The sequence below is a fragment of the Cervus elaphus genome, chromosome 5, assembly GCF_910594005.1.
Source record: "Cervus elaphus chromosome 5, mCerEla1.1, whole genome shotgun sequence".
NCBI classification, from domain to species: domain Eukaryota; kingdom Metazoa; phylum Chordata; class Mammalia; order Artiodactyla; family Cervidae; genus Cervus; species Cervus elaphus.
The window spans coordinates 35274942-35302249 of record NC_057819.1 but is presented as its reverse complement, the minus strand read 5'-3'; the positions used below and the strand labels follow the sequence as shown (position 1 = coordinate 35302249).

The following is a 27308-nucleotide window of genomic DNA, read 5'->3' as shown; positions in this document are numbered from 1 at the left end:
AAACTAAAATGAAAATATTTTTTGTGAAGGGGAGGTGTTCTTTAAAACCTTACAGCTTTATCACAAACTATTAAACAATTCAGTGAATCAAATAAAAATTATATGCATTATAATTTAAAAAGTGAAAATAGAATGTAATTAAACATGTATTTTCAAAAAAGAAGTTCAGAAGCCAAATTTGAGGGCAGACTGGGTCCCCTGTGTTAGCAAACTTGCATGCTTTATAGGCAACTCTATGGGGTCGCACAGAGTCGGACACGACAGAAGCGACTTGGCAGCAGCAGCAGCTGCCTTCTAAAGGCTTCTCTGGTGGCCCAGCAACAAATAATCCGTCTGCAATGCAGGAAATGCAAGACATGAGTTCAATCCTTGGGTCAGGAATATTCCTCGGAGAAGGAAATGGCAACCCACTCCAGTATTCTTCCCAGGAAAATCCCATGGACAGAGGAGCTGGTGGGCTATAGCCCACAAGATCACAGAGTCGGACACAACTAAGCATGCACACACCACCCTCTAAAGGTTGGCCTCAACTAATTTTGTGTTGGCTGTGCTGCGCTTAGTTGCTCAGTCCTGTCCGACTCTTTGAGATCCCATCCATGAACTGTAGCCCGCCAGGCTCTTCTGTCCATGGGAATTCTCCAGGCAAGAATACTGGAGTGGGTTGCCATGCCCTCCTCCAGGGGATCTTCCCCAACCCAGGGATCTAACCCAGGTCTCCCACATTGCAGGCAGATTCTTAACCCTCTGACACCAGGGGCCTGAGAGTACTGGAGTGGGTAGCCTATCCCTTCTCCAGGGGATCTTCCCCACCCTGGAATCAAACGGGAGTCTCCTGCATTGCAGGCAGATTCTTTACCAGCTAAGCTACCAGGGAAACCCAATTTGGTGTTTACTGTAGGACAGTCAGTGGGTTGAGTTGAACTTGTAGCTTGCTTTTTCGAGAAAAGAAATGAAATAAAAGAAGCATTCAAGTGAGCATGAGGGAAGTTTGGATAGATATTCCAGCTTTCACTCTGTATTTTCTTGGCTCTCTGAGTGTTCAAGGATCCATTTTGCAGTAGATTCCCTTACTTAAAAACTTGAGAGGCCTTTCTGTCAGCAGCCAGCTGCAAGGAATCATTATGGTCATTTCTGGTTCTAATTCCAGGAGAATAGAGGAAGGGAGATACATTTTACTAGATCTTGAGTCCAACCAGTTTTGTTGCAAGTTTTATATGCGTTAGAGAAGAAGAGAAATTGGAGAAATGAAATCCCTTGAAAAAAAAAGAGAGAAAGATTGGTTGTCAGGGTAACTGCAGATTTTGCAGAATTACAAGGGTCCTGAAGCAGGCCATCTGTGGGTTGGATGATGCTACTAAATTTTTGTTAGCTGACTTCAGACTAAGGCAGTGTCTTGATGGAGTTGCAAGTTAGCTCCAATTCCATGTAGTTCAATTTCATATATATAGTATTTGTTTCTCAATCTAATTAGAATGACTCATTCCCAAAGACCACAGATGTGAGAGTCTCAGAAAACTTACCAGTACCTGTGTCTTGCCTTTATTTTCCTCTATGAACGAGCATTTGCTTTTCGATTGTATATGCTAGTAAATCACTGTGAATATGTTGGCTGGACTCACATATCTGTTCTACTGAAATTAGCATATTTTGTGTTGATCACTATCAAAAATGCAAAAGCATATAGTGTACTTGTGCCTGGACTAAATATCCAAAGAGTACTTTTTATTTTTAAATTATAACTGACTTTCTTTTTCATCATTTTCCAGTTTTCTTTCTTTCCTACTCTGATAAAATGTGTTTTTAAAAAATTCAAACCACTTGAAGACATAGAGAACAGACTTGTGGTTGCCAAGGGGCAGGGGTTATTGGAAGGATGGATTGGAACTTTGAGATTAGCAGTTGCAAACTATCACATATAGGATGAATAAGTAGCAAGATCCTACTGCATAGCATAGGGGATCATTGTCAGTGTTCTGTGATAAACCATAATGAAAGTAATATTAAAAATTAATGCATGCAGATGTAAAACATCCAAGCTTTTATCGATAGTTTATTTTTGAATTTTGAAAAATACTGATATAAAATAAAATGCAAGCTCTCTTGTGTAACTTGCTGAAAACCAGCTTACCAGCATGACTTTTTTTGCTGCAATTTTGCTAATAACTTTTGTTTTGATAACTGGTTACCATTGTCCACATAACTAGCTACTACAGTTCCTGTTAACTCCTGTAAGGAGTTTCTTGGAAAGTTTCCACTCCCCGTGTCTACTTTGATTCAGATCACTAGGACTGTGCTCATCCTCAACTGACTAAACTGAAGTTGGTCTGTATGCCAGGTTTACTCTGTTTTTCATATCTCCCGTGAAAACACAGATGTTTTGACTTGAGTAATTGTGAAAAGCCTCCCGCTGGATCTAGAAGTAATTCAAGTCTTTCCTTTTGGGGAGGCATGAGGTCATCCTGGTAAATGTCTCCCAGTGACTTTTACTACTGACTCTGGGCTCCATCCTTGGACTCTCCCCACAGTTTTCTGCATATGAACTAGAACACCTCTGAGATTCAGCTGACCTGAATGAATGAGTTTTCCCCATAGTATTTCAGCTTTAAATACAGAGGAAATTAAGTTGTGCCCTATGCAGCACTTCATTGCTAACCTGTGACAGCTTTTTTTTTCCCCTTATACACTAAATATAGTCCCAGATTTAAAGAATATAGGCTTCTAGAAAGTTTGGTATGAAATAGTTTGAATTTAAAATGTCTGACATTGACAAAATTGCAATGATTTTTTTTTTAATAGCAAATAAAATCTGTAACATAGTACCTTTGGGATTTTAGGCACAGTCAATCCTAAGAGCTGTATTCTTCCTTAATTTACATTTTAAGTGTTCATCAAAGTAGAAGGCAATGAATTCAGAAGACAGAGCTTATAATGATGTTCTCTTCTCTTGAACCAGGACATATTTTCAAGGTCATATAATATATTATTATTTTAAAAACTTAAAAACATTTTTACATATTATATTAGTCAAACTTATTTCAGCTGATATACAAATAAAGAGAATAGGTCTTTCACACCAAACATATATGCAATTGCTAATCTTTAGGTAATATTTTGCAAAGTTCAAGGTTTTATCCATTGTATTTAGGAGGAAAAAAGAGAAAAACCAAGATCATTGTGTTTGATTTGTTTTAATTTGCTTGCTCCCATCCAATTGGTACTTAGTTTGGAAAGAATGAAAGTATATTTTTTGATAACTTTCAGTGTATATGTCTATGACATATAGATGCTGTTCCTTAATATTCTAAATATATTATTTAAAATAATGGACAGGTTCACATTGCTATACTTAAAATAGATAATCAACATGGACTTATTGTATAGCACAATCTGCTAAATGTGTGGCAATCTGAATGGGAGGGGAGCAGGAGGATGGATACATGTGTATGTATGACTGAATTCCTTTGCTCTCCACTTGAAATTATCACAGCATTTGTAATCAGCCATACTCCAATATAAAATAAAAAGTCAAAGGAAAAATGAACTTTATTATTCTGATTATTTTTTTCATTTTGGAACTTCACATAAAGCTGGCCTATCAGCTTTAAGAGATCAGGTGAATGAAGAAAAAGAGATAGGGAAAGAGACTACAAAATCAAGGTTAGAAAGGTGAAATGAAATCATGTCAATATTGTGTGATGAAAGTGGAAGGGTCAATAAAGAGCTCACTTCTGGAGGCAGTTTCAGTGGACTAGTGGGGAAACACCTTTGGTTGAGAACTGTAAAGAAGTGTTAAGAAAATAGTTTATAAACACAGCCGAAAGTAGAGTCCAGCTCTTTTGACTTTTCAGTTCAGTTCAGTTGCTCAGTCATGTCTGACTCTTTGCAACCTCATGTACTACAGCACACCAGGCTTCCCTGCCCATCACCAGCTCCTGGAGCCTACCCAAACTCATGTCCATTGGGTCGGTGATGCCATCCAACCATCTCATCCTCTGTCATCCCCTTCTCCTCCCACCTTCAATCTTTCCCAGCATGGGGATCTTTTCCAATGAGTCAGTTCTTCAAATCAGCTGCCAAAGTATTGGAGTTTCAGCTTCAGCATCAGTCCTTCCAGTGAATACTCAGGACTGATTTCCTTTAGGATGGACTGATTGGATCTCTTTGCAGTCCAAGGGACTCTCAAGAGTTTTCTCCAACACGGCAGTTCAAAAGCATCAATTCTTCGGTGCTCAACTTTTTGACTTTTAGCCTCCTGTTATTTCCACTACATAGCATGCTACTGCTCGGCATTGAAAGGACATTTATAAGGTTTGTAGAAATAAATATCCTCAGTTTATTACCCACGAGAAGAAAAAAATGCCTGTTTGATGTCAGACTTCTGGGAAAATACTAAATCTTAGAAATTTAGCATGTGTAATAAACTGTATACAAAATAGAGATATTTTGTATGCAGTTAATTTTTTGCTTACATAAATATCATTTGCAATGATATTGCATTGGCTTCTTATTTGGAACTAGTCATACAAAAGGCAGATGAGATAGAGTAGAGAAAAGCTAAGAGCAACAGATGAGTTGAGTCACATTGCCTTGGCTGTATTAGGACAGGACTGTGACCCGTCATATTTTTCCACTTAATGGACCATAGCTCTCAGCAAGTTGAACTGATGGTCTATGATATGCACATACTAACATATATAATTCAGGATATTATGAGCATCGTGAAGAATAATCTGACACCACATGATTTAATAACTGAACAAAAGAAGCGAATAAAGATTTTTTTAAAGTATTGTCTACTGAGGTCATTATAAGAATAGACATAGTGAATAAATTTAGCTTCAGGCTACACGTGATACACCTTTTGACTATTGAATCATTAATGTATTATAAAGTCCGAAGACTTTTTTTGGGAGATTGAAAATGTGTCACTGAAGGTTGTATTGTTTATTTCAGCCTAAATTTGAGGCGCTGGTGCAGACAATTGAAAGTCCAGCCTATTGTAAGGTTGTACAATTTGAAACATTTCCTGGGTTAAGTCAGCTAGACTCAAAGTTCATTCTTTAAAAATATATGTGTCCTGTATTATACATACCATCTATGTATAATGTAAACATCTACATGGTTATATAACTATATATATGTGTTATATATATTTATAGTTTATACACACATATGCACATATATATGTGTGTGTGTGTGTGTGTGTGTATGTATGCATGTGTGCTAAATCACTTGTGTCCGACTCTGTGAAACCCCATGGACTGCAGCGCACTAGGCTCCTCTGTCCATGGGATTCTCCAGGCAAGAATACTGGAGTGGGTTGCTGTGCCCTCCTTCAGGGGATCTCCAGGGGATCTTCCCGACCTGGGGATCGAACCTGTGTCTCTTAAATCTAACCTGCATTGGCAGGCAGGTTCTTTACTATTAGCGACACCTGGGAAGCCTATATCTGAGGCCACCTGGTGACCTAGGCAATGTATGATGCCTACTTTAGTTGGCATGTTAGCTGCTTTTAAAAGTTGGAGTATAAGCAGGACGTTAGTCATGGGATAGCCTTTAGTAGATAGGAGCCCTCATTCCTTCCACATGGCAGCATGTGAATGTATGATGTGGAATGCATATTTAGAGTCAGTGTATATATTTGCTCTCTTGTTAGCTGCGAGGGTAAGGGCTCTAGTTAGTGCAATAAATTCTGCTTTTTAGGAATAAGTTCCTGATTAGCAAATATATATATATATATTATATATATATATATATATAAATCTGCTGTGTAATTTCAGTTTCTATGAGGACAATTGTAAACATATCTCTATATATTTTAACTGTAACTGCATATAACCATCTTCCCAATGAAGATCATTGTATAGAACAAATGTACAACCAAAAAGTTTTCCTAAAATTCTGCTTAAGCAACTGGATTCTGTAGAGATGGCGACTCATGTCTTGTAAGTTGACTTTTAGAAGGTCTAGCCAATAGCAAATACCAGAATGCTGGGGCTCACAGAAATGCAATTTCTAAACAAATTCTCATTTGTGTCCTTCCTTCCATAATGAATGGATTCTAATCAGGTGTGTTGTAGTATAAAAAAACATACCTGTGTACTTGGAATCAGCTGTATTCCAAGTCCACTTCTTTCCTCATAGGCAAACCTTATTCTCACTGGGTCTCTGTTCCTCACAAATAAAAAGTTTACACTAGGTTTCTAATAAGTTTTTCATTTTTGTTATCTGTAATATGTTGTACTTGAATATTTTGTTTAAAACATTGTTTAATGCACTAGGATAGTTAATATAGCTGCAGTATAAATAACTGTGTAAAGCAAAGATGGTTTTGAAAAACAATATTTATGACCTAGCGCGCTTTTCATAATGTGGGACTTTCATTTCCTTGAAGATGAGTAATAGACAGTTTTTAATTCAATGGAATTTAGTGTGAATACTTTCTCCTAGTGCAAGCTTAAATTATTATACATTTTACACTGCGGTTTTAAAATGGCAAAGAATATATTTTATCTATATTTAGCTTCTTTTGGCTGCAAACTACAAAAACTTTTGAAAGGTATAATTGATTAGAATCTGGACATTTTTCTTCATCTGAATTAATGACTCAGATGTCATTACAATACAAATTCTACCTTCTTTGAAAGAGTGAAATTAATGATCATAATTCTCATTATTTAACATGTAATTATATTCTTATCCCAGATGTTTAGAAAAATGTATTGCACTTGTTAGAATCTTTCAGCATAAAGCATTGAATTTAAAATTTTTAGACACTTTCACAATATGATTAAGGATTAAGAATACAGAAAGTTCCATGTTTGCTAGTATTTCCATATAAATTTGAATTACACTTACCCATGTAGTCTGGACACATAAGTCACATATTTACTACTTTCAAATTGTAGCTGCATTTGCTTAAGTCTTCATTTACATTGATCCAAAGCAAATGGAAGTGGAAGATCTCTCTTAACATGACCTCTCTCCACAATTATTCATATGCAGTATGAATAGTCATTTTTTTCCCTCTATGGTTACTTCTTGTAGATGTTATCTTGTTATATCTGCAATATTATGTCTGTCTTTGTTTTAACTGGAATTCAGTTGCATTACAATGTTGTGCTATTTTCTGTTGCACAGCAAAATGAACCAGCCACATGTGTGTATATACCCCGCCTTTGTCATCACAGAGCTCTGAGTAGAGTTCCTTGTAATCTGCAGTAGGTTCTCATTGGTTATCTGTTTTATACATGGTGGCGTGTATATGTCAGTCCTAATCTCTCAATTCACCCCACTCCCTTCCCCCTTGGTATCCATAATTTTGCTCTCTACCTCTGTGTATCTATTTCATCTCTGCAATTAGGTTCACCTGTACCATTTTTCTAGATTCCACATATATGCATTAATGATTTATACAGTAGAACTGATGGTCAAATTTGATGAGTCATTCTTAAACACTAACTTGAGAAATTTCTTTCTATTTATATATTCATTCAATATAAGCAATGATAACTATCAGAATATATTTTTGGATAGTTGTAAATACATAATAGGTACCATCCCAATGTGTCTAGCTGGATATACATAATCTGATTTTCCTTTGCTGCTCTCCTCTGTGTTTATTTAATTCTTAGCTATTTTCTAGTTGGTTTTGCTTGTGTTCAAATGATGCTTATTAGAATGAGTTAGAACATTGTACATCAATTGGGATCATTGTTCTGATAGAAGAATTCATGGATGGGTGGGGAGAGTCCAATGTCCATATAAAAATGAATTCTTTGGATAACATTTCCTCCTAAGAGAAATATCAAATTGAAACTCAACTTCAGAATTCATAGTTGTGGGTATCATGGTAAAGAGGATCAAGAAATGAAAACAGTTGCTGCAACAGACAAGCCTGAGAGATGTATATATGAGGTGTAAGAGAATCTGGTTGGTGTTTCCAATTCCAATTGAGCCATAAAATGAAAAGATTGTTATTGAGAAGTGAGGCTTTTTCAGAGGAACTTCCCATTGAAAGCTAAATTCAAAGGTTTTAATAAAGGGGAAATAGAAATATTTTTTTTTATGCTAAATGCAACTCAATCTAGATTTCATAATTTATTTTAGTAACTAGTGTTGACCACATGAAGAATATTAAGACTCATTTATGTATATCCACTATTTCAAATTAATTGTTAGTAGACATTTAAATAATTTGTTGAGTTTGTGATGTATGCTATGTACTGCTCTGATTTACGTAAATGATTATTGAAACCCTGTACTTATGTAGCTGACAATCTGGTTGTATACAGAGAACACACAAGCAAACCAGTGAAACTACAGACTGTCAGATAATAAGGGCTGTGAGTTCTAGTCATTCCATTCCAGTGGAAATTGCTATCTATCATTTTTCTAAAATTGCCATTTCACTCTTTTCAATTTTTCCACCTCATCACAGCATTTAACCCTCTATTTCAACTAAATCTGCCTGAAGACTTAGTCTTTGATTTTTTGTCCTCTCTAATCTCATCTCATCTCATACCTAAGGCAGAAGACACACAAATGTTCACAATCCCAAACAGGTATCTCTAGCCTCTACCTCTTTGCTGAGTTCCAGATTTAATATCCAAATATCTATTTAATATCTCTAATAAGACTGCAAAAGGCACCTCAAGAAAATAAATCATATTTTTTCCCTCTCAAACCTATTCTTCCCTGTATCCTCTCCTGATTAATAAATCAAGTCAGTAGGAATAGTTTGGTACAGGTGCTAGATTTTATATGCTCATAAATTTCTCCTTACATATGGAGTACAAGTTAGGCAACTGGCTTTGCTCAGGTTTTCCGGGACTACAAGGTAGTCTAGAAGCTGTCTTCTCCATCTCACTGAATTATAAAATGTCAAAATGCACAGACACTTGTGTCCAGGTAGTGTTCACCTCCCCGACACTGAATAAAGACAGGTCTGGGGAAGTTAAGAAACATGTTAAATTGTGACACAATCAGTTCAATCTACTTCCTTCTATATCTGTACAAGGATGTTTATTGTTGTTGTACAGTCGCTCAGTTGTGTCCAACCCTTTGTGACCCCAATGACTGCAGCACACCAGGCTTCCCCATCCTTCACTATCACCCATAGTTTGCTCAAACGCGTGTCCGTTGTCAGTGATGCCTTCCAACCATCTCATCCTCTGTCGTCCCCTTCTTCTCCTGCCTTTAATCTTTCCCAACATCAGGGTCTTTTCCAATAAGTCAGTTCTTCAAATCAGGTGGCCAAAGTATTGAAGTTTCAGCTTCATCAACAGTCCTTCCAATGAGTATCAGGACTGATTTCCTTTAGGATGGACTGATTGGATCTCCTTGCAGTCCAAGGGGCTCTCAGGAGTCTTCTCCAACTCCACAGTTCAAAAGCATCAGTTTTTAAGTGCTCGGCTTTCTCTATAGTCCTACTCTCATATCCATACTGGAAAAACCATAGCTTTGGCTAGATGGACTTTTGTTGGCAAAATGATGTCTCTGGTTTTTAATATGCTGTCTAGGTTGGTCATAGCTTTTCTTCCAGTGAGCAAGCGTCTTTTAATTTCTTTGCTTCAGTTACCACCTGCAATGATTTTGGAGCCCCCCCAAATAAAGTTTCTCACTGTTTTCATAATTTCCCCATCTATATGACATGAAGTGATAGAACCGATGCCATGATCGTAGTTTTCTGAATGTTGAGTTTTAAGCCATATTTTCCCCTCTTCTCTTTCACTTTCATCAAGAGGCTCTTTAGTTCTTCTTCACTTTCTGCCGTAAGGGTGGTGTTATCTGCATATCTGAGGTTATTGATATTTCTCCCAGCAATCTTGATTCAAATGGATGTCAGCAATTTTATCTCAGACTCTTCTGCATTTTGTAAATCCAACTTGTAATTCCAGAGCTGAGGGAAACAGAGACTCTTGGAAGGCACAAACAAAATCTTGCACACACTGGGATCCAGGGAAAGGGAGCAGTGAGCCCATAAGAGACTGAGCCAAACTTACCTCTGAGTGCTTGAAGATCTCTTGTGGAAAGGTGGGTCAACAGTGACATGCTACAGGGGCAGGAGCACTGACAGCAGCAGTCTGGGGAGGTGCATGTTGGCATATGTCTTTTTGTAGTTCACCTTTAGCCCTACCATAGAACCTGTAGACTCCAGAACTGGGCTGTCTCAGGCCAAAAAACTAAAAGGGAGGGAGCATAACCCTACCCATTAACATAAATGGTGGATTAAGTATTTGCTGAACATGTCCCTGTGCACCAGAGAAAAACCATTTTCCCTATTGTCAGTCCCTTCCATCAAAAAGCTTGTGTAAGCCTCTTATTTTCATCCATCAGAAGGCAGACAGAAGAAACAAGAATTATAGTCCCACAGCCTCCAGAATGAAAACTACAGTCACAGAAAGCTAACCAAAATGATCACATGGATCACAGCCTTGTGTAACTCAGTGATGTTATGAGCCATGCGATGTAGGGCCAGCCAAGAAAGACAGGTCATACTGAAGAGTTCTGACAACAAAACGTGGTTCACTTGAGAAGGGAATGGCAAACCACTTCAGTATTCTTGCCTTGAGAACCCCATGATATGATCTTCCAGGGTCATATCTTATGTAAAGGCAAAAAGATATGATCCTGGAAGATTACCCTCCCTGCCCACCCCAGGTGGGTACATGTCCAATATGATACTGGGGAAGAGCAGAAAAATACCTCCAGAAAGAATGAAGAGGCTGGACCAAAGCATAAATAATGCTCAGTTGTGGATGTGACTGGTGGTGAAAGTAAAGTCCGATGCTGTAAATAACAAGGATGATCGCCTTTCTTAAATCAATAACCACAGTAAAAAGTCATGTAAGGCATACACTTAAAGATTGCAGCAGAGAGCAGTCAAATTTATGTGTGACTGGCAGGGATGTTTTCATAAAGAAGGTGACTGGAGCTATCTCTTGAAAAACCTATTGTAGCTTTCTAAGATGGAATGAGATGCAGTGAGGGTATTCCAGGTAAAACTCAGGATACTTGACTGCTCTAAAACATTTGCTAATCATGGGGATTTGCTTCACCCTGACATTCTTTTCATTCATAGGCATGCTAGCAAAGTTGTCTTCTCTATCTCAAATGCTGCATTTTGTTCCTAAGGCAATACTTTATCACTTTTATCTTCCAAATGATTAGACATTAGATTATAATGTGTAAACAAATCAGAATCCCTCAGTTTAAATCTACTTAATAATGTAAATCCTATTCTTTAAATCCTACTGCCATAACCGGCATGGCCTGTTTTGCCATGTGGTGGGGGAAAAAATAGAAGTTTTATTCGAAGAAAAATATTATTTGTTGAAGAAGAGAAAGAAACCTCTGTCCATCCCGCTTGTCTTGTTCAAGTACAACTTTGTTAGCTATGGTATTATGCAGATAGCTTTTTGGTACACATGCATTTTCTCTAACTTAATAGTGAGAATGTTTCTGATACTTCCATATCAATGTTGAGGTTACAAGGAAAAGTCATAAGATCATTATCACACCATCTGCTCCAGCTGGTTTGTTTTCAACACATGCTTTTCAGTGCTCTTACTGAGCTGTCAACAAACTGCCAATTAATTATGAAAACCTAACAGATTGTCAGAGGTTAGGATACTGAGAAAGTGAGATCATGAGTCAGTATATCATGGGATCAATTATTCCTGATTTACGATTTCAAGAACACCTTCTGTAGACAAGTGAACTTTTGAAAATATAATAATGACATCTTTGGATCCTGTAGGCGAAGAGAGGTAAGAAGCTGATAATTATTTTCTGAGCATCCAATGAGAAGAGCCATCTTTATGTTTAGGTTGCCATTTGATAACTATACAATTGAATTCAGGTATTTTTTTTTTAGTGATATTTCAATGGAGGAGAATATCATGTGGTGTCATTCACAGAAGATATGCCCAGAAACTAGTTTTTGTCCTTTGTTTAACATTTAGCTGCTGAGCTCAAATACCTATCTGGAATAGAAATCAGTTATTCCCCCAAAAAGTTATCTGAATTTTAATACCAGTTCTGTTTTACTCTATCTGTGCATGAGTGCTCAGTTGCTCAGTCATGTCTGACTCTTTGCAACCCCATGGCAAGAATACTGGAGTGGGTTGCCATTTCATCTTCCAGGGGACCTTCCTGATCCAGGGATCGAACCCACATCTCCTGTATCTCCTGCATTGGCAGGAGGATTCTTTACCACTGAGCCACCTGGGAAACCTATTCTGTCTGTAATACCAAGTAAATCACTGCAGTTGTATGATAGCTTTTGCTGAAATAAAGCATTTTTATTTTTGTATAACATTATTTTTAAGAAATTTTAGACTTGAAAATCATAAGACTTGCAATGGAAAAAGTAATCATGGTTAAGGGTATCAAGGAAGTATTTAAATAGTATAAATAGGTTGCATGTACTATACTGAAGATTTACATGCTGACATTTTTCTCAAGTTTTAGTGAAATTTCTTAAAGTAGATATTTCTATCCTGTTGCCTGTTGGCTGAAAATATGCTTAGCAGATTGTTGATCTAATTATCAATGTGTATAAGCTTACTCACCCAAGATTGATGAGATATTTATTCACCCATTAAAATTAATTAATTGTTCATTGGTTATTTTAGAGTAGATGAACTATTTTCTGTGTGTGTGTGTGTGCACAAAAAGTAGAGAAAGAGAGGAAGGTTCGGGTTAGGAGGAAAAGGGCAGAGAATGACAAACCCTTACGTGAGCACTTTTAGGAAATGTATGACCTCACCTTCACACAGCATCTACTGGTACAGGATTGTTGCCCCTTTCCTCCCTCTCCTGGTTCACAACAGAAATAACATAGTATTCAGAGCTCAGGAAAAATACTCTTTCACCCTTTTCCCAAACTGTTTGCTTTATTCTCAATCTCTGTCTTGAATTTAAAATATTCTGTCCTGTTGTCTTATAAACAAATATTTACCTCTGGGAGAAGGATTAGACTATACATCAAAATGACAGCAAAATGATGGATTGCAAATGAAAATATTTAGTTCCCCAGGTTAGCTTTCAGATGTTTCCTAGAAGTAGTGGAAATAGGAATTGCATTCAGAATTGTCAGAATGCTGGAAAACATGCTCTTTCTTGTTTCCCTCACATGCAAGATGACGTTCATTTATGCATTCATTCATTGCATGTCCAGCTGGTAACAGACAACTTGGAAGGCCCAGACAACGTAATGCTGGAGAAAAAGCAAAACAACAAATTCCAGCAGTCATGATGTTTAAAGGAGACAGATACATATTCTAGTGAGGAAAACCAACGTTTTGAAGTAATCAAATTAATTATGTATAATTACAAAGAGAAGCTCTGAAACAAAGAAAAACTGATCTATGAACAGAGTAAACGAGAAATGTAACTCAGTTTTGGCATTGTGGAGAAAGATTCCAAGGGATATTTTTGACATGAGATGATCTTTGGGTGATAAATGAGAAAAATGCATTTCATTTGGAGGAAATAGTGTACAAAATCCTTATAGTAGGAATGTTCAAAATTCGAACAACTGCACAAAATTAGTCTGGCTGGGGGACAATTATTTAGAGAAGAGAAAGACACGCAGAGCCAAGATGCTGTGGAAACTTGTAAGAACCAGTGATTTACTTTTAATCTCAAGAATAAATGAATAGTGTATATCTGAAAGTTACTAGCAAATGCACCAACACCATGATGTTTGGATTGACCATGATTGTTCAGCTTGTTGTGTGGAGAAGAGATTGAAAGTGCATTAGTGTGAAAGGTAAGGAAGGACAGGGTTGGGGCATTTGAAGGGGAAAGTGGTTGTGTCAGGGTTGTTACAATAGATTTGAAAAGAAACTGATGTTTGAGAGGTATACATGAAGCTAATGGAACTTAAGGATGAGTTTAATATGAAGAATAAGGGAGACAAAGATATCAAAAATGTCTCTTTTGTTTTTGACTTGAGTAAAAGGATGAATGAAAAAGTCTCTAAAAGCATGACTTTATGTTAGCATATGTATACAATGAGAAGTTATTTTTGAAACATGTAAGCAGAAGCTGTGAAGGAGGTTAATCATAAAAACCTGAAGACTGAATGAGAAGCATTGCATATTAATACAACCATAGACTATTTGAATGTTTGGCTGAGTGAATGGGGTAGGATACATGGCTAATGGGATTAAATAATGTTTAATGGCAAGATAAAGGTGTAAGATGAACTTGTAAAAGGACTGAGAAGGTGTTTTTACAAATTCTACAGAAATAGAAGAGACGGATATTGTAGACATCAAGGTGACCATTTCTTGCAAAAAAAGAGAAAGAAATGGTACGTTGATAGAGTGATGAAAACAGAATCATGATTGGTCAGAAAATGGATAGATTGAGATACATAGTTCTTTCTAAAAATTCAGAGAGTAGAGGAGAGAAATTACCTTAAAAATTCATGATTTGAGCACATTGAAAGATGGAAGAAAATCATTGAGAGACAGAGTTTGAATACACTTAATAACAGAATTAATAAATTGACTAAGTTTCTCAAGAACTCAGATGGTCAGATTGGATTAGACAGGAGGAGAAAAAGCTCCTCAAATTGAGTTGGGAGTGTAGCTCAGTCGGTAAAGAATCTGCCTGCAATGCAGGAGACCCAGGTTCAATTCCTGGGCCGGGAAGATCCCCTGGAGAAGGAAATGGCAACCCATTCCAGTATTCTTGACTGGAGAATCCCATGGACAGAGGAAACTGGCGGGCTACAGTCCATGCGGTCGCAAAGAGTCAGACACGACTGAGCAACTTCACTTCACTACGGTCACAATACGGACTAAGAAGTGTTCTCAAAGTGGTAAAGAGGAATATAGTGGAGTTCAACATGTAGATTTGTTTGTTTGGAAGAGGTTTTAGGGAATTTATATGGTATTAGATTCATGCATTTTTACAATTTCTCTGGTATATTCAAAAACGCAGTTGTGGAAAGAATCATATGACTTTTAGCTTAAAGCACTTAAAAAAAGCAGCACTTAAAAAAAGCAGCTTTTAAAAAAAGGAAATGTCCTTTTGGGTGCTACTGAAAAAATATACTCATAAGTCAGTATAACCCAATGGCATAATTTCTGTAGTAACCTCAGTTTATTAAGAATTTATCATAGTACAGGGATCCTCAATCCTTAGGCCTTAGACTGGCACCAGTGCACAGCTTCTTAGGAACTGGGCCACAAATCAGGAGGTAAGCAGTTGGTGAGCAAGCAAAGCTTCATCTGCTGCTCCCCATTGCTCCCCATTGCTTGCATTATTGCCTGAACCACCCCGCTGCACCCTCATGGAAATTCTATTCCAGGAAACCGGTCCCTGGTGCCAAAAAGGTTGGGAATTGCTGCCATAGAAGACTATCTCATCAACATTTCACTGATATTTACCAGTAAATTATAATAGTTATAGTTTTATTTAGCATTTTTCATCAGATATACTCAAAGAGGACTTTGAGATTTATACATGTGTCCTGTATGGATAATTAGAAAATTAATCATGGTTTAATGTTTTCTCTCTTTTGAAAAAAATTTCTTTCATCTTGTGTTTATTTTACCTCAATATTTTTATTGGCCCCTATTCAATGTTACATAAAGCTGTATGTGTGAAAAAAAATAGTATTTCTTATATCAAGAAGATTATAATCTTTATTTGAAGATGCTTACCTATTATGGATTCAGTTGGCAACTGCTGCTGAGTTTTGATTAATTCTATGGAGAATTCTATTTGTTACTGAATATTTTGTATATATTTCTTCAATTTGGAATGTGTTTTCTGATTATTTGCAATGTTAATTTTCACAGGTGAAAAGCAATAAGGATGTTTAAGTGCTGGTCAGCTGTTTTGATTATTGGATTCATTTTTCTGGAGTCTGAAGGAAGGCCAACCAAAGAAGCAGGATATGGCCTTAAATCCTACCAACCTCTAATAAGATTGCGACACAAGGTACCTTACCATTCTGGGCTTGCTCATAATGAACTAAACTGCTGGTTCTCTGGTTTACTATTCACTTAGGAGAACTTATTGCAGAATATACTTGAAGAGTATAATTTATATTTATTTTAAAAAGCCTTTAGAAACAATTTGGGGGATTACTTTTGACAAAGTATATAGATGGACTATTTAAAAAAATGTCATTAAAATTTCACATGAGGAAACAGGATAGGACTTATAAAAGTATGTCAAGACCTAATCACCCAGATAACTTCTATTATTTCCATATTAATTTTAAGTTTATAACTTCAAACTAAACCAAAAGTGTTATATTCTTGAATTTGCCATTAAGATAAACAAAAAAGGATGCCTATACCATCTAGGGATATATAGTTTGGCAAAGTTTTTGTTCTTTTAAAAATCATTAGACATTTTAATTTCACAAAAATCATAATAATTTCAGGTTGTCTAATAGGAAATCATTTATTGATGTTAAATATTTTCAAGAATTAAATAAATTGACATTAGGATTTTATAAATTCCATAGATTATATACTTAGAATAAATTAAGCTAGTGCTTTTAGTAACACATCATGATACTGAAAGTAAAATACTTAAACAATATTTTATTCAATCAAATAAAAGTTTATAATACATTTTTGTTTTCCTAGAGAGTGGAAAAAAGACAAAAATGCTGAATTTGAAAAGAACATATACATTTTAAGATTTCTTATGCTATTTGTCTTTAAAAATCACTTGAAATAAACAAACATAACTATATTGATTTTCTCCTTTACAGTCACTATAATGTGATAGTAGCATTTATACTGCATATATTTTTGCTGAAATTCTTTTATAATAGTATAGTATTTTGACAAAATCGCTAACTTTTTCTGGGATTTTTATGTGCCAGACATTAAGCTAAGCTGTTAAATTTACTGTTTTATTTAATCTTCAAACCAAACTTATGAAAGTGTATCTATTTTCATCCTATAGATGATAAATAACAAAATTCTTAGAAAGTTAAGGAATTTTTTGAACACATACATTTATTAAATATTTCAATAAGCTAAGGTATAGCATGCAGAATAGATATGATAGGTATAAAAGAGAAAATAAGTACAATGTAAACTATACTTCAAAGTAAAAAATTATTATAGAAGTTTAATTGCATGTAAAAGTAAATAAGCTATTAAAATGTTCATTCTAGATAAATGCAATTGGAGAATTGGCCTTATCCCACTATCTTTCTATTATCATTCATTTCCCCTACTTCATGGACTAACAATTTTCGTCCCAGCTCCAAACTTAGATATAATAACTCCTTTATGAATGCTCTGAAAACACATTATTAATTCAACATACTGACTCATACTATTACAGACCCAGTGAATATTTATTCCATGCTGTGTGACTGCCCTATGTTATGTGTCTTGAGGTCTAAAACTGTGCCGTTCTAATCTTTTTATTCCTAGTGCCATGAATATAGTAGATACTATGTAATTGAATCGATGGCAGAAAAATAGCAGGTAGAATGCTGGACTAAAAGTTTTGATTGCTCCTCTGTTAAATGTAACATCATAGATTGTTATGTATTATTTATAAATAATTTTGAATTAAATTTGGACATTGCAGATAAATCACTTACCATGCATTGCTGTGTAGTTTAAGAAACCTTTAAAAAGTTGAAACACAATGAGTTAAACCAGTTTTAGAAACACTAATACTCACCCAAAATGATCAAAGTCACCTCCCAATCTTTTCCTTCTCTGTGAATCCTTACCTCTACATAGTTAGAAATAGTACATGACTGCTGGTATTTAGGAGCAGAGAATCTTATGACAATACCTAACTTTCAAATGACTTGAGACAGAGGTGACATTAAGCTATAAAAATAATTCTGTGACTCTGTGTGTGTGTGAAAGTGTGTATCTGACAGGAATTAAGAAGCTCCTTGAGGTGTGTAAGTTCCTGCAAAACCCCGGCAGATACTTTCCACTCATCAACCCCAATCCAGCCACTGGGATGTATTTTTCCTTTTTCAAGACCTTGAAGACTAATCTCATTATAGCATTTATTTATTTTTGAATTAGTCACTATTTGAATCCAAAGAATACCTGATTGTCTTTCTCTCACTTTTTTCCACTCCAGTTAAGCTCACATGCTACTTTATTGAGAAGTTTTCCCGAACCACAACTGAAAATGGAACAAACATAGACATTCCCTTGATCCCTCTGTTAATGTTCACTCTAGAATACCATTACTTGTCAAAATATGTATTTCACTTATTTATTAGTTTGCTGGATGTTTATTTCCATTATGATGTATGCTACTGTTCATCATTGGCTTCCCTGGCGACTCAGCGGTAAACAATCCTCCTGCATTGTAGATATGAGTTTGATCCCTGGGTCTGGTAGATCCCCTGGAGAAGGAAATGGCAACCAACTTCAGTATCTCATGGACAGAGCAGCCTGGCAGGCTACAGTCCATGGGGTCCCAAAATAATCGGTCACAACATAGTGACTAAACACACACACTATTCATCTTGCTATAGCACAGCACCTAGAACAGGAAAAAGAAACAAGTATATTTATAATGAATGATTCCATCACTGATTAGAATAAGGCTTAAATCAAGATGATATATATGTGTATAATTATATCATATTATAATTAATAATATAATAAAAATAACTTCCTTTTCTATCATTTTTGTTAGAGTAAAATCAACTGAGCTATACTTAATAAATTTTTTAAAAATACATTAATAGCATTGTATAAATTTATTTCCTCACATTTGTTATTTTTAACTTGCATAATTTTATTTAAATAAAAAAAGACTATAAACATCTATAAATCTGTAAGACTTAGGGAATGCATAAGGAGATTTTCTACTTGGATAGGTCTCACTAGCATAAATATTAGTTGCTAACTACAAAACACTAAAATATATAATAAATACACTAGATTTTGAGTTTTGATTAACCACTTTCCACATATTCCCCAGAGAGGTGTCAGTTCTTTGAGTCTGAACAAATGTATGTATAGAACGGAATTTTCTCAAGTATTTGTGTGTCAATTGTATAATGAATCTCCTTTTGGGAGCAAAAACTGAAATGTGTGATTTACTTGTCAGATTACGCAGTGAAAGTGAAAGTGAAAATGTTAGTCACTGAGTCGTGTCTGATTCTTTGTGACCCCTCGGAATGTAGCCCGCCAGGCTCCTCTGTCCGTGGAATTCTCCAGGAAAGAATACTGGAATGCATTGCCATTCCCTTCTCCAGGGAATCTTCCCAACCATTGGATCAACCCGGGTCTCCTGCATTGCAGGCAGATTCTTAACTTTCTGAGTAACTAGGGAAGACCATACATAGTGTAGTGTAGTATAGATATAAACATATATGTACATAGTTATATCATTTATAACTCTGTATACACATGTGTGTTTGCAAATATATATTCTGTGTCTCAAGATAAAAATGAGTAACATAAATCCATCATGTTAATTATAGAAATCTTAAGTATAGTCCATAATATGTATCTAAGGGGGCTAATCCTGTGTTTCATCCAATGTGCTTACCCAAAAAGCATTTATTGAACTTGAGGATATGGAATTCATTAGCAATACAAAATTGTAAAACACAATTACAAAATGCAAATACAAATAGTACTCTTCTTTTATTATTATTTTGAAGTAAATATTATATACCTATATTGTGCTACATACTTTCATATACATTAATTGTTGCAATTTAATTCCACAATAATCCTTGGATACAGGGAATATTTTTCCAGCTTATCCAAATGACATTATTAAAACCTGAGAGGAAAAGTAACTTTCTCAAGGGAAAGATAGAGGATCAGACAGAAAAAATGAGATTAGTAAGAAGCCCATAAAAGCATATGTAGAACACAGATGGGGAAGAAGGATCAGAAAGAATAAAGATGATAATGCTAGTAAAGCAAAGTGATACTGACTTCAAGGAGAAACATCTAATGTCCTTTCATGTCGTTCCTTCTCCCCTTCCATAAGCACAATCACAGTATTTCCACGTATGTTTTCTTGGCTAGACTGAAATGAATGTCTTCTCCTAATAGGATAGCATAAAGTTGAATAAGACTGAAGTGACTTAGCATACAAACGTTGCTGTAGCTTTAGTTTAGGTCAGTCTCCCAGTGAAGACTCACTCGGAAGCAATAGTCACCACCCTAACTGCTGGTCTGTCACTAGGAATTTTGGTTTTGAGCATAGTAGTTACTACAGGGGGCTCCAAGGTGGCTCAGCAATAAAGAATTCACCTGCCAATGAGCAGGAGACACAGGAGAGGAGGGTTCGATCCCTGGGTTGGAAAGATCTCTGAAGTAGGAAATGGTTCATTTCAGTCATTCAGTCGTGGCTGACTCTTTACAAACCCATGGACTGCAGCACACCAGGCTTCCCTGTCCATCACCTACTCCTGGAGTTTACTCAAACTCATGTGCGTTGAGTTGATGATGCCATCCAACCACCTCATCCTCCGTCATCCCCTTCTTCTCCTTCAATCTTTCCCAGCATCAGGGTGTTTTCAAATGTGTCAGTTCTTCACGTCAGGTGGCTGAAGAATTGGAGTTTCAGCTTCAGCATCAGTCTTTCCAATGAATATTCAGGACCAATATATTTTATGATGGACTGGTTGTATCTCCTTGCAGTCCAAGGGATTCTCAAGAATCTTCTCCAATTCCACAGTTCAAAAGCATCCATTCTTCAGCGCTCACTTTTCTTTATAGTACAACTCTCACATCCATACATGACTACTGGAAAAACCATAACTTTGACTAGGTGGAGTTTGTTGGCAAAGTGATGCCTCTGCTTTTTAATATGCTGTCTAGGTTGGTCATAACTTTTCTTCCAAGGAGCAAGTGCTTTTCAACTTCATGGCTGCAGTCACCATCTGAAGTGATTTTAGAGCTCAAAAAAATAAAGTCTGTCACTGTTTCCATCATTTCCCCATCTATTTGCCATGAAGTGATGGGACTGGATGCCAAGATCTTAGTTTTCTGAATGTTGAGTTTTAAGCCAGCTTTTTCACTCTCCTCTTTCACTTTCATCAAGAGGCTCTTTAGTTCTTCTTCACTTTCTGCCATAAGTGTGGTGTCATCTACATATCTGAGGTTATTGATATTTCTTCTGGCAATCCTGATTCCAGTTTGTGCTTCATCCAGGAAATGGTAACCCATTCCATTTTTCTTGCCTAGAAAAATCACATGGACATAGGAACCTGGTGGGCTACACAGTCCATGGGGTCGCAGAATCAGACATGATTGAGCATATACGCACACAGGCCACACACAGTAGCTATTGGTTACTATGAGCATTTGTGAGAAATTCCCTGAATTTGAGCCATCTCCAGAATTGATGTATTCAGAGCAGGTAACACAGAACTTAGTATCACAGGATATTTACTGTATACTAGGTACTCTGTTAGTTTTATTCTGTACATTGGTTTAATTTTATGAAGATTCTTGTAAGTGCTTTTATTACTGTGTGATAGAAGAGAAAACTAGGTTTCACAAATGTTTAGTAGTTGTTTAATACAACACACTTAAAATGTTGGGAAGCAGGATTAGGATTTAATATAAAGCCTGCATATTTTAATAACCACTTCACAGTGAGAACTTTTGTGTTAATTTAGCCTGTGTGCCACATATTTCCTATTCTCCCTGCATTCTGATCACATGTTAGTCCCTTTGTGATTAAAGTGACTATGTGTCTAGTTCTGGCTAGTAAGTTGTTAAGAAGTACCATGGAATGCCTCTAGGCTGAACATTTGATCCCAATTGTAAAACCTCCCAGAATTATCTTTTTTTCTTCTAGCATGTCAAACAGCATCTGTTCAAGGGAGTGCCTGCTTAATCATGCCAAGTGTCTAAATCAACTAGGATGACTAGAACTCCCTGGCAATTAGTGATTATCTTGAAATGAGAAACGAGGGGAAGGTCTTCTGTTTTAAACCACTGAGATTTGGGAGATGTCTGATATTTTGGAATTATCATTGTCTGTCCTAGAGAACTAGAACGTAAACTCTTATCACCTAACCAAAAATTCTGTACACTTTTTCCTCTACTACCTTGGTTTCTTTTTTCATTTCTATTCCAAGGCTTTTTGTCTTCTCTTTTATCCAATATTTCTTTCTTCTTTCTGTATTCTTCTGGCTCATAATTTCCTATTAAAATATGCTTGCTCCTTGGAAGAAAAGCTATGACCAACCTAGACAGCATATTAAAAAGCAGAGACATAACTTTGCCAACAAAGGTCCGTATAGTCAAAGCTATGGTTTTTCCAGTGGTCATGCATGGATGTGAGAGTTGGACCATAAAGAGAGCTGAGCACCAAAAAATTGATGCTTTTGAACTGTGGTGTTGGAGAAGACCTTTGAGAGTCCCTTGAACTGCAAGGAAATACAACCAATCCATCCTAAAGGAGATCATCCTGGATATTCATTGGAAGGACTGATGCTGAAGCTGAAATGGCAATACTTTGGCCACCTGATGTGAAGAACTGACTCATTTGAAAAGACTTTGATGCTGGGAAAGATATTGAGGGAGAGGGGAGAAGGGGATGATGGAGGATGATGTGGTTGGATGGCATCACTGACTTAATGGACATGAGCCTGAGTAAATTCCAGGAGTTAGTGATGGACAGGGAGGCCTGGCGTGCTTCAGTCCATGGGTTCGCGGAGTTGGACATGACTGAGCGACTGAACTGATAATTTCCTATCACAATGAAACCTGTTGTAGTTGTGCATGCATGCTCAATCACTTGGCTGTGTCTGACTCTTTTTGACCCCATGGACTGTAGCCTGTCTGGCTGCTCTGTCCATCGAATTTTCCAAGCAAGAATACTGGAGTGGGTTGCCAGTTCCAACTCTGGGGGATCTTTCTGACCCAGGGATTGATCCCATGCCTCTTGCATCTCCTGCATTGGCAGGTGGATTCTTTACCACTGTGCCACCTGGGAGGCCTGCCCTGTTGTAGTCACAATCCTATAATATGCATGTACTATTATTTCAGCATATTGTCATGTACCCTATCAGTTCACTGTAAAATTCTTTAGATTTGGTGTCTTATCTTACTTCCCTTTTCTTACTTATAGCACTGATCACACCGCTACACTGTTTGCTGATACTGGTTATCAAAGCAAAGCTTGAGGGAAGATTATGAGGACAGTAAGGAGTGCTCTTTGAATATACCTAGTGGGACCACTGAAAAATCTTAAAATGCTTATAACTTTTTGTGACCAGAGAATGTGATGTTCAGATTTATAGTACAGAGCAAATCAAAATTGCATCACGATTCCTTTACTTACAAAATCAAAATGTTTGTCTATGAAACTAGTTACTAGTACAAATAGGGCAAAGTGTTTGTATAATTTAATAAGTCCAGAGAGTGTTGCTATGCATAGCAGTACAATATAATTCAAAGAAGCCATTTGCAGGAGGTTATGTTTTACTTTTAGTATTAAAAGAATGATAGTTGTGGGTTCGTGAAGAGTGGCAAGAGAGAACTCTAGGGAAGGAGACAAAAATTAAATAGCACATCAAAACCATGACTGCTGAGAGGATAGAAACCTTCAGGCAAACCCAGGAGCATTATTTCCTGGCTGATGAAAAATTGTGCCATTCCATCTGAAATATCTGACTGCTTCCAGCATGTTCAAGGGAAGACCCTTTAAAATGTTAATGTATTTTTCAGAGGTCAAGAAGCAATCTGGGCCATTATCTAATAGGAAAAATAGTCATGAAGAAGGAAGTGAAGACATTATGGTCATTAATTAAGTAAATGTTAAGGAATATATTAATTAATATATTAATATATTTATTACATACATATCTTAATGGTTGAATAATGTGAATACATTGCAAATGCATTAAAATGTATTAGTAATACATTTTTAAAGTTTTCATTGAAGTATAATTGATTTAAAAATTTGTGTTAGTTTTAGGTGCACAGCAGTTATTCACACATATAGATACATTTTTTAATATTATTTTCTCATATAAGTTATTATGAAATATTGAGTATAGTTCCCTGTGCTATATAGTAGGCACTTGTTTATATATTTCCTATATATATTAGTGCATCTATGTTAACCCCAAGCTCCTCATTTGTCCGTCCTCTCCTTCCCCTACTGGTAACCATAAGTTAGTTTTCTGTGTATGTGTGTCTATTTCATTTTTGCATATAAGTTTATTTGTCTCATTTGTTTTCTGTACTCCACATATAAGCAATATCTATGATATTTATTCCTCTCTGTCTGGCTTACTTCACTTATTATGATAATCTCTAGGTCCATCCATGTTGCTGCGAATGACATTATTTCATTCTGTTTTATGGCTGAGTAATGGTCCCTTGTGTATATGTACCACATCTTATTTATCCATTCATCTGTCAATCTACATTTAAGTTACTTCCATGTCTTGGTTATGTAAATAGTGCTACTTGAACATTGGGGTGTATGCATCTTTTCAAATTATGATTCTCTCTAGATACATGCCCAGGAGTGGGATTGCAAGATCATATGATTTTATTAGTTTTATTATTAGTTTTATTAAGGAACTTCCATGCAGTTCTCTGTAGTGGCTGTACTAATTTACTTTCCCACCAACAGTGTAGGAGTGTTCCTGTTTTCTCTGCAACCTCTCTAGTGCTTATTATCTGCATAATTTTCATGATGGCCATTCTGACCAATGTGAAGTGATACCTGACTATAGTTTTGATCTGCATTTCTTGCCTTTTCTCAGAGTTTGAACAAAAATTTTTAAAATTTGTATAGAAACACAAAGACCTGGAATAGCCAAAGTAATCTTGAGAAAAAGGGAGCAGAGTTGGAGTTGTCATGTTTCCTGACTTTAAATTATCCTGCAAAGCCGTAGTAATCCTAACAGCATGACACTGGCACAAAAACATAAATATAGATCAGTGGAATAGGACATAATGCCCAGAAAAAAACCCACACACCTGTGGTCAATTAATCTACACAAAGGAGGCAAGAATATACAATAGAGAGAAGACAGTCCTTTCAAAAATTGGTGCTGATAAAACTCGGCAGCTATATGTAAAAGGATGTAGTTAGAACATCTGTAACACCACATACAAAAAAATAAACTCAAAATGTATTAAAGACCTAATGTAAGACCAGATACTATAAAACTCAAGGAAATGTAGATAGGATGCTCTTTGACATTAATCACGGCAATATTTTTATGAATTTGTCTCAGAGAGTAATGGGAATAAAAACAAAAGTGAACAAATTGGACCTAATTAAACTTAAAAGCTTTTGCATAGCAAAGTAAACAAATAAAACAAAAAGCCTACAGAATAGGATAAAATATTTGCAAATGATGTGGCTGACAAGTAATTAATCTCCACAACATAGAAATAGCTCTTACAGATCAATATAAAAAATGAAATAAAAAATGGGCAGCAGATCTAAATAGACATTTCTCCAAAGAAGGTATACAGATGACCAAAAGGTTCATGAAAATATGCTCAGTATTACTAATTGTTAGGTAAATGCAAATCTGATTTTTTTCATCAAAAAGTAATGTTTGAAAAAGAAGAACATTAATTTTTTTTCCCTGAGAAATGAAATTCTACCCTTAATTAAGCTAGTGCCTGAAGTTCGGTTTCCAGAGAGCCAGTTTATACCAGCACACACCATAAGATGTAGAAGATCTGTGAGTTAAGGACACCACATGGACCATAATCCTTCCTGTTCATTGCACCAGAGGAAGAAATTATCTTTAGGATACTGAACAGTCCGTAGTCCTTCCCTTTGCTCAAATTGTAGATACAATCTCTGTCTTCTAAGGCTTTCCTACACTTGCTGTTTGCTCTGGAAGGGAATATGATCTTTGTGCTACAGAGCTTCTTGCTGTTCAAATATTCTTGAATAGATCACAAGGCAAATGGCAGTCAGTGTCTTTATTCATAAGATATGCAAAAACATTATGGGTTCTTAGAGGATTGTCTCCCAAAACACATTGATAGTACTACTGGTGTCAGGAAATCAGAGTCACCATCAAGAATATCTAAGGCCTAAACTGATGCTGTGTGCTTCAAAACTGATTTGCAAACCAAGTACGTAGTTACAACTTCATTGTACATTTTGTTGGTTAATTTTGTCCTTTCTAGAACTTTAAGGAAAAAAATGTTTTCGTTGACCTTTGAATATGTTGCTTGCAAGTTTATTTATTTAAACTGGAATATATTTGCTAATCTGGGGAAAATTTGGCATGTGGTGGACTGAATCATTTTGCTAGGCAAAATTAAGTCAATAAGGAAATATATCTGACCTCTAAGATTCTCAAGATAAGAACGTACTAGTCATTTGATCTTTTTGAGAATGAATTATCAAGGCAGTACTATCATTACAGATGTGTAGAATGGTGAACATAAAGTCTGTTCCTTAACACCTCAATGACCCTACCTTAAGATACTTTTTGTAAAGTTTTGAAAGTAGTTGTTATAAACTTGAAAGAATAGAGCTGTTTTCATTTGAAGGTGTTAAGTTGTGAAATATTAAAAATGGGATATTAGTCTTCTACTTACAGATATTCAACAGTATGTAACAAACTAGTCAAATAAAGTCTAATTCATACAGTATATAAAACCAAGCTCGTCCATATTCCAGAAAACTCCATTTATGCACTAGTCTTGAGCATTTAAGAATTTTTTTTACTACCCTAGAATGAATTTTCAAGTGACCTAAGCTATAATGCTTCTTCTTCCCCAACACACATATATAGATTTAGACATAGATGATAGATATAGATATATAAACTTCTAAGGTGGCACAGTTGTAAAGAGTCCAGTTCAGTTCAGTTCAGTCACTCAGTCGTATCAGACTCTTTGGGATCCAATGGACTGAAGCATGCCAGACTTCCCCGTCCATCACCAACTCCCCAAGCTTGCTCAAACTCATGTCCATCAAGTCGGTGATGCCATCCAACCATCTCATCCTCTGTCATCTCCTTCTTCTCCTGCCTTCAATCTTTCCCAGCATCAGGGTATTTTCCAATGAGTCAGTTCTTCACATCAGGTGGCCAAAGTATTGCAGTTTCAGTTTCAGCAGCAGCCCTTCCAATGAATATTCAGGATGATTTACTTTAGGCTGGACTGGTTGGATCTCCTTGCAGTCCAAGGGACTCTCAAGGGTCTTATCCAACACCACAGTTCAAAAGCATCAATTCTTTGGCACTCAGCTTTCTTTATGGTCCAACTCTCACATCCATACATGACTACTGGAAAAACCATAGCTTTGACTAGACAGACATTTGTCGGCAAAGTGATGTCTCTGTTTTTTAATATGCTGTCTAG

General features: G+C 36.2%; 1 protein-coding gene across 4 annotated transcripts in view; it reads left to right on the top strand.

The window, feature by feature from the left end:
• Window positions 1-27308, top strand: part of FSTL5 (follistatin like 5) — an 864807-nt gene that overhangs the window by 39593 nt on the left and 797906 nt on the right. For all 4 annotated transcript variants that reach the window (XM_043902330.1, XM_043902328.1, XM_043902329.1 and 1 more), the window contains exon 2: window positions 15822-15963. In XM_043902330.1, the coding sequence (XP_043758265.1) occupies window positions 15838-15963 (126 nt within the window). In that variant the 5' untranslated portion in view covers window positions 15822-15837. The remainder of the gene's footprint in view (window positions 1-15821; window positions 15964-27308) is intronic.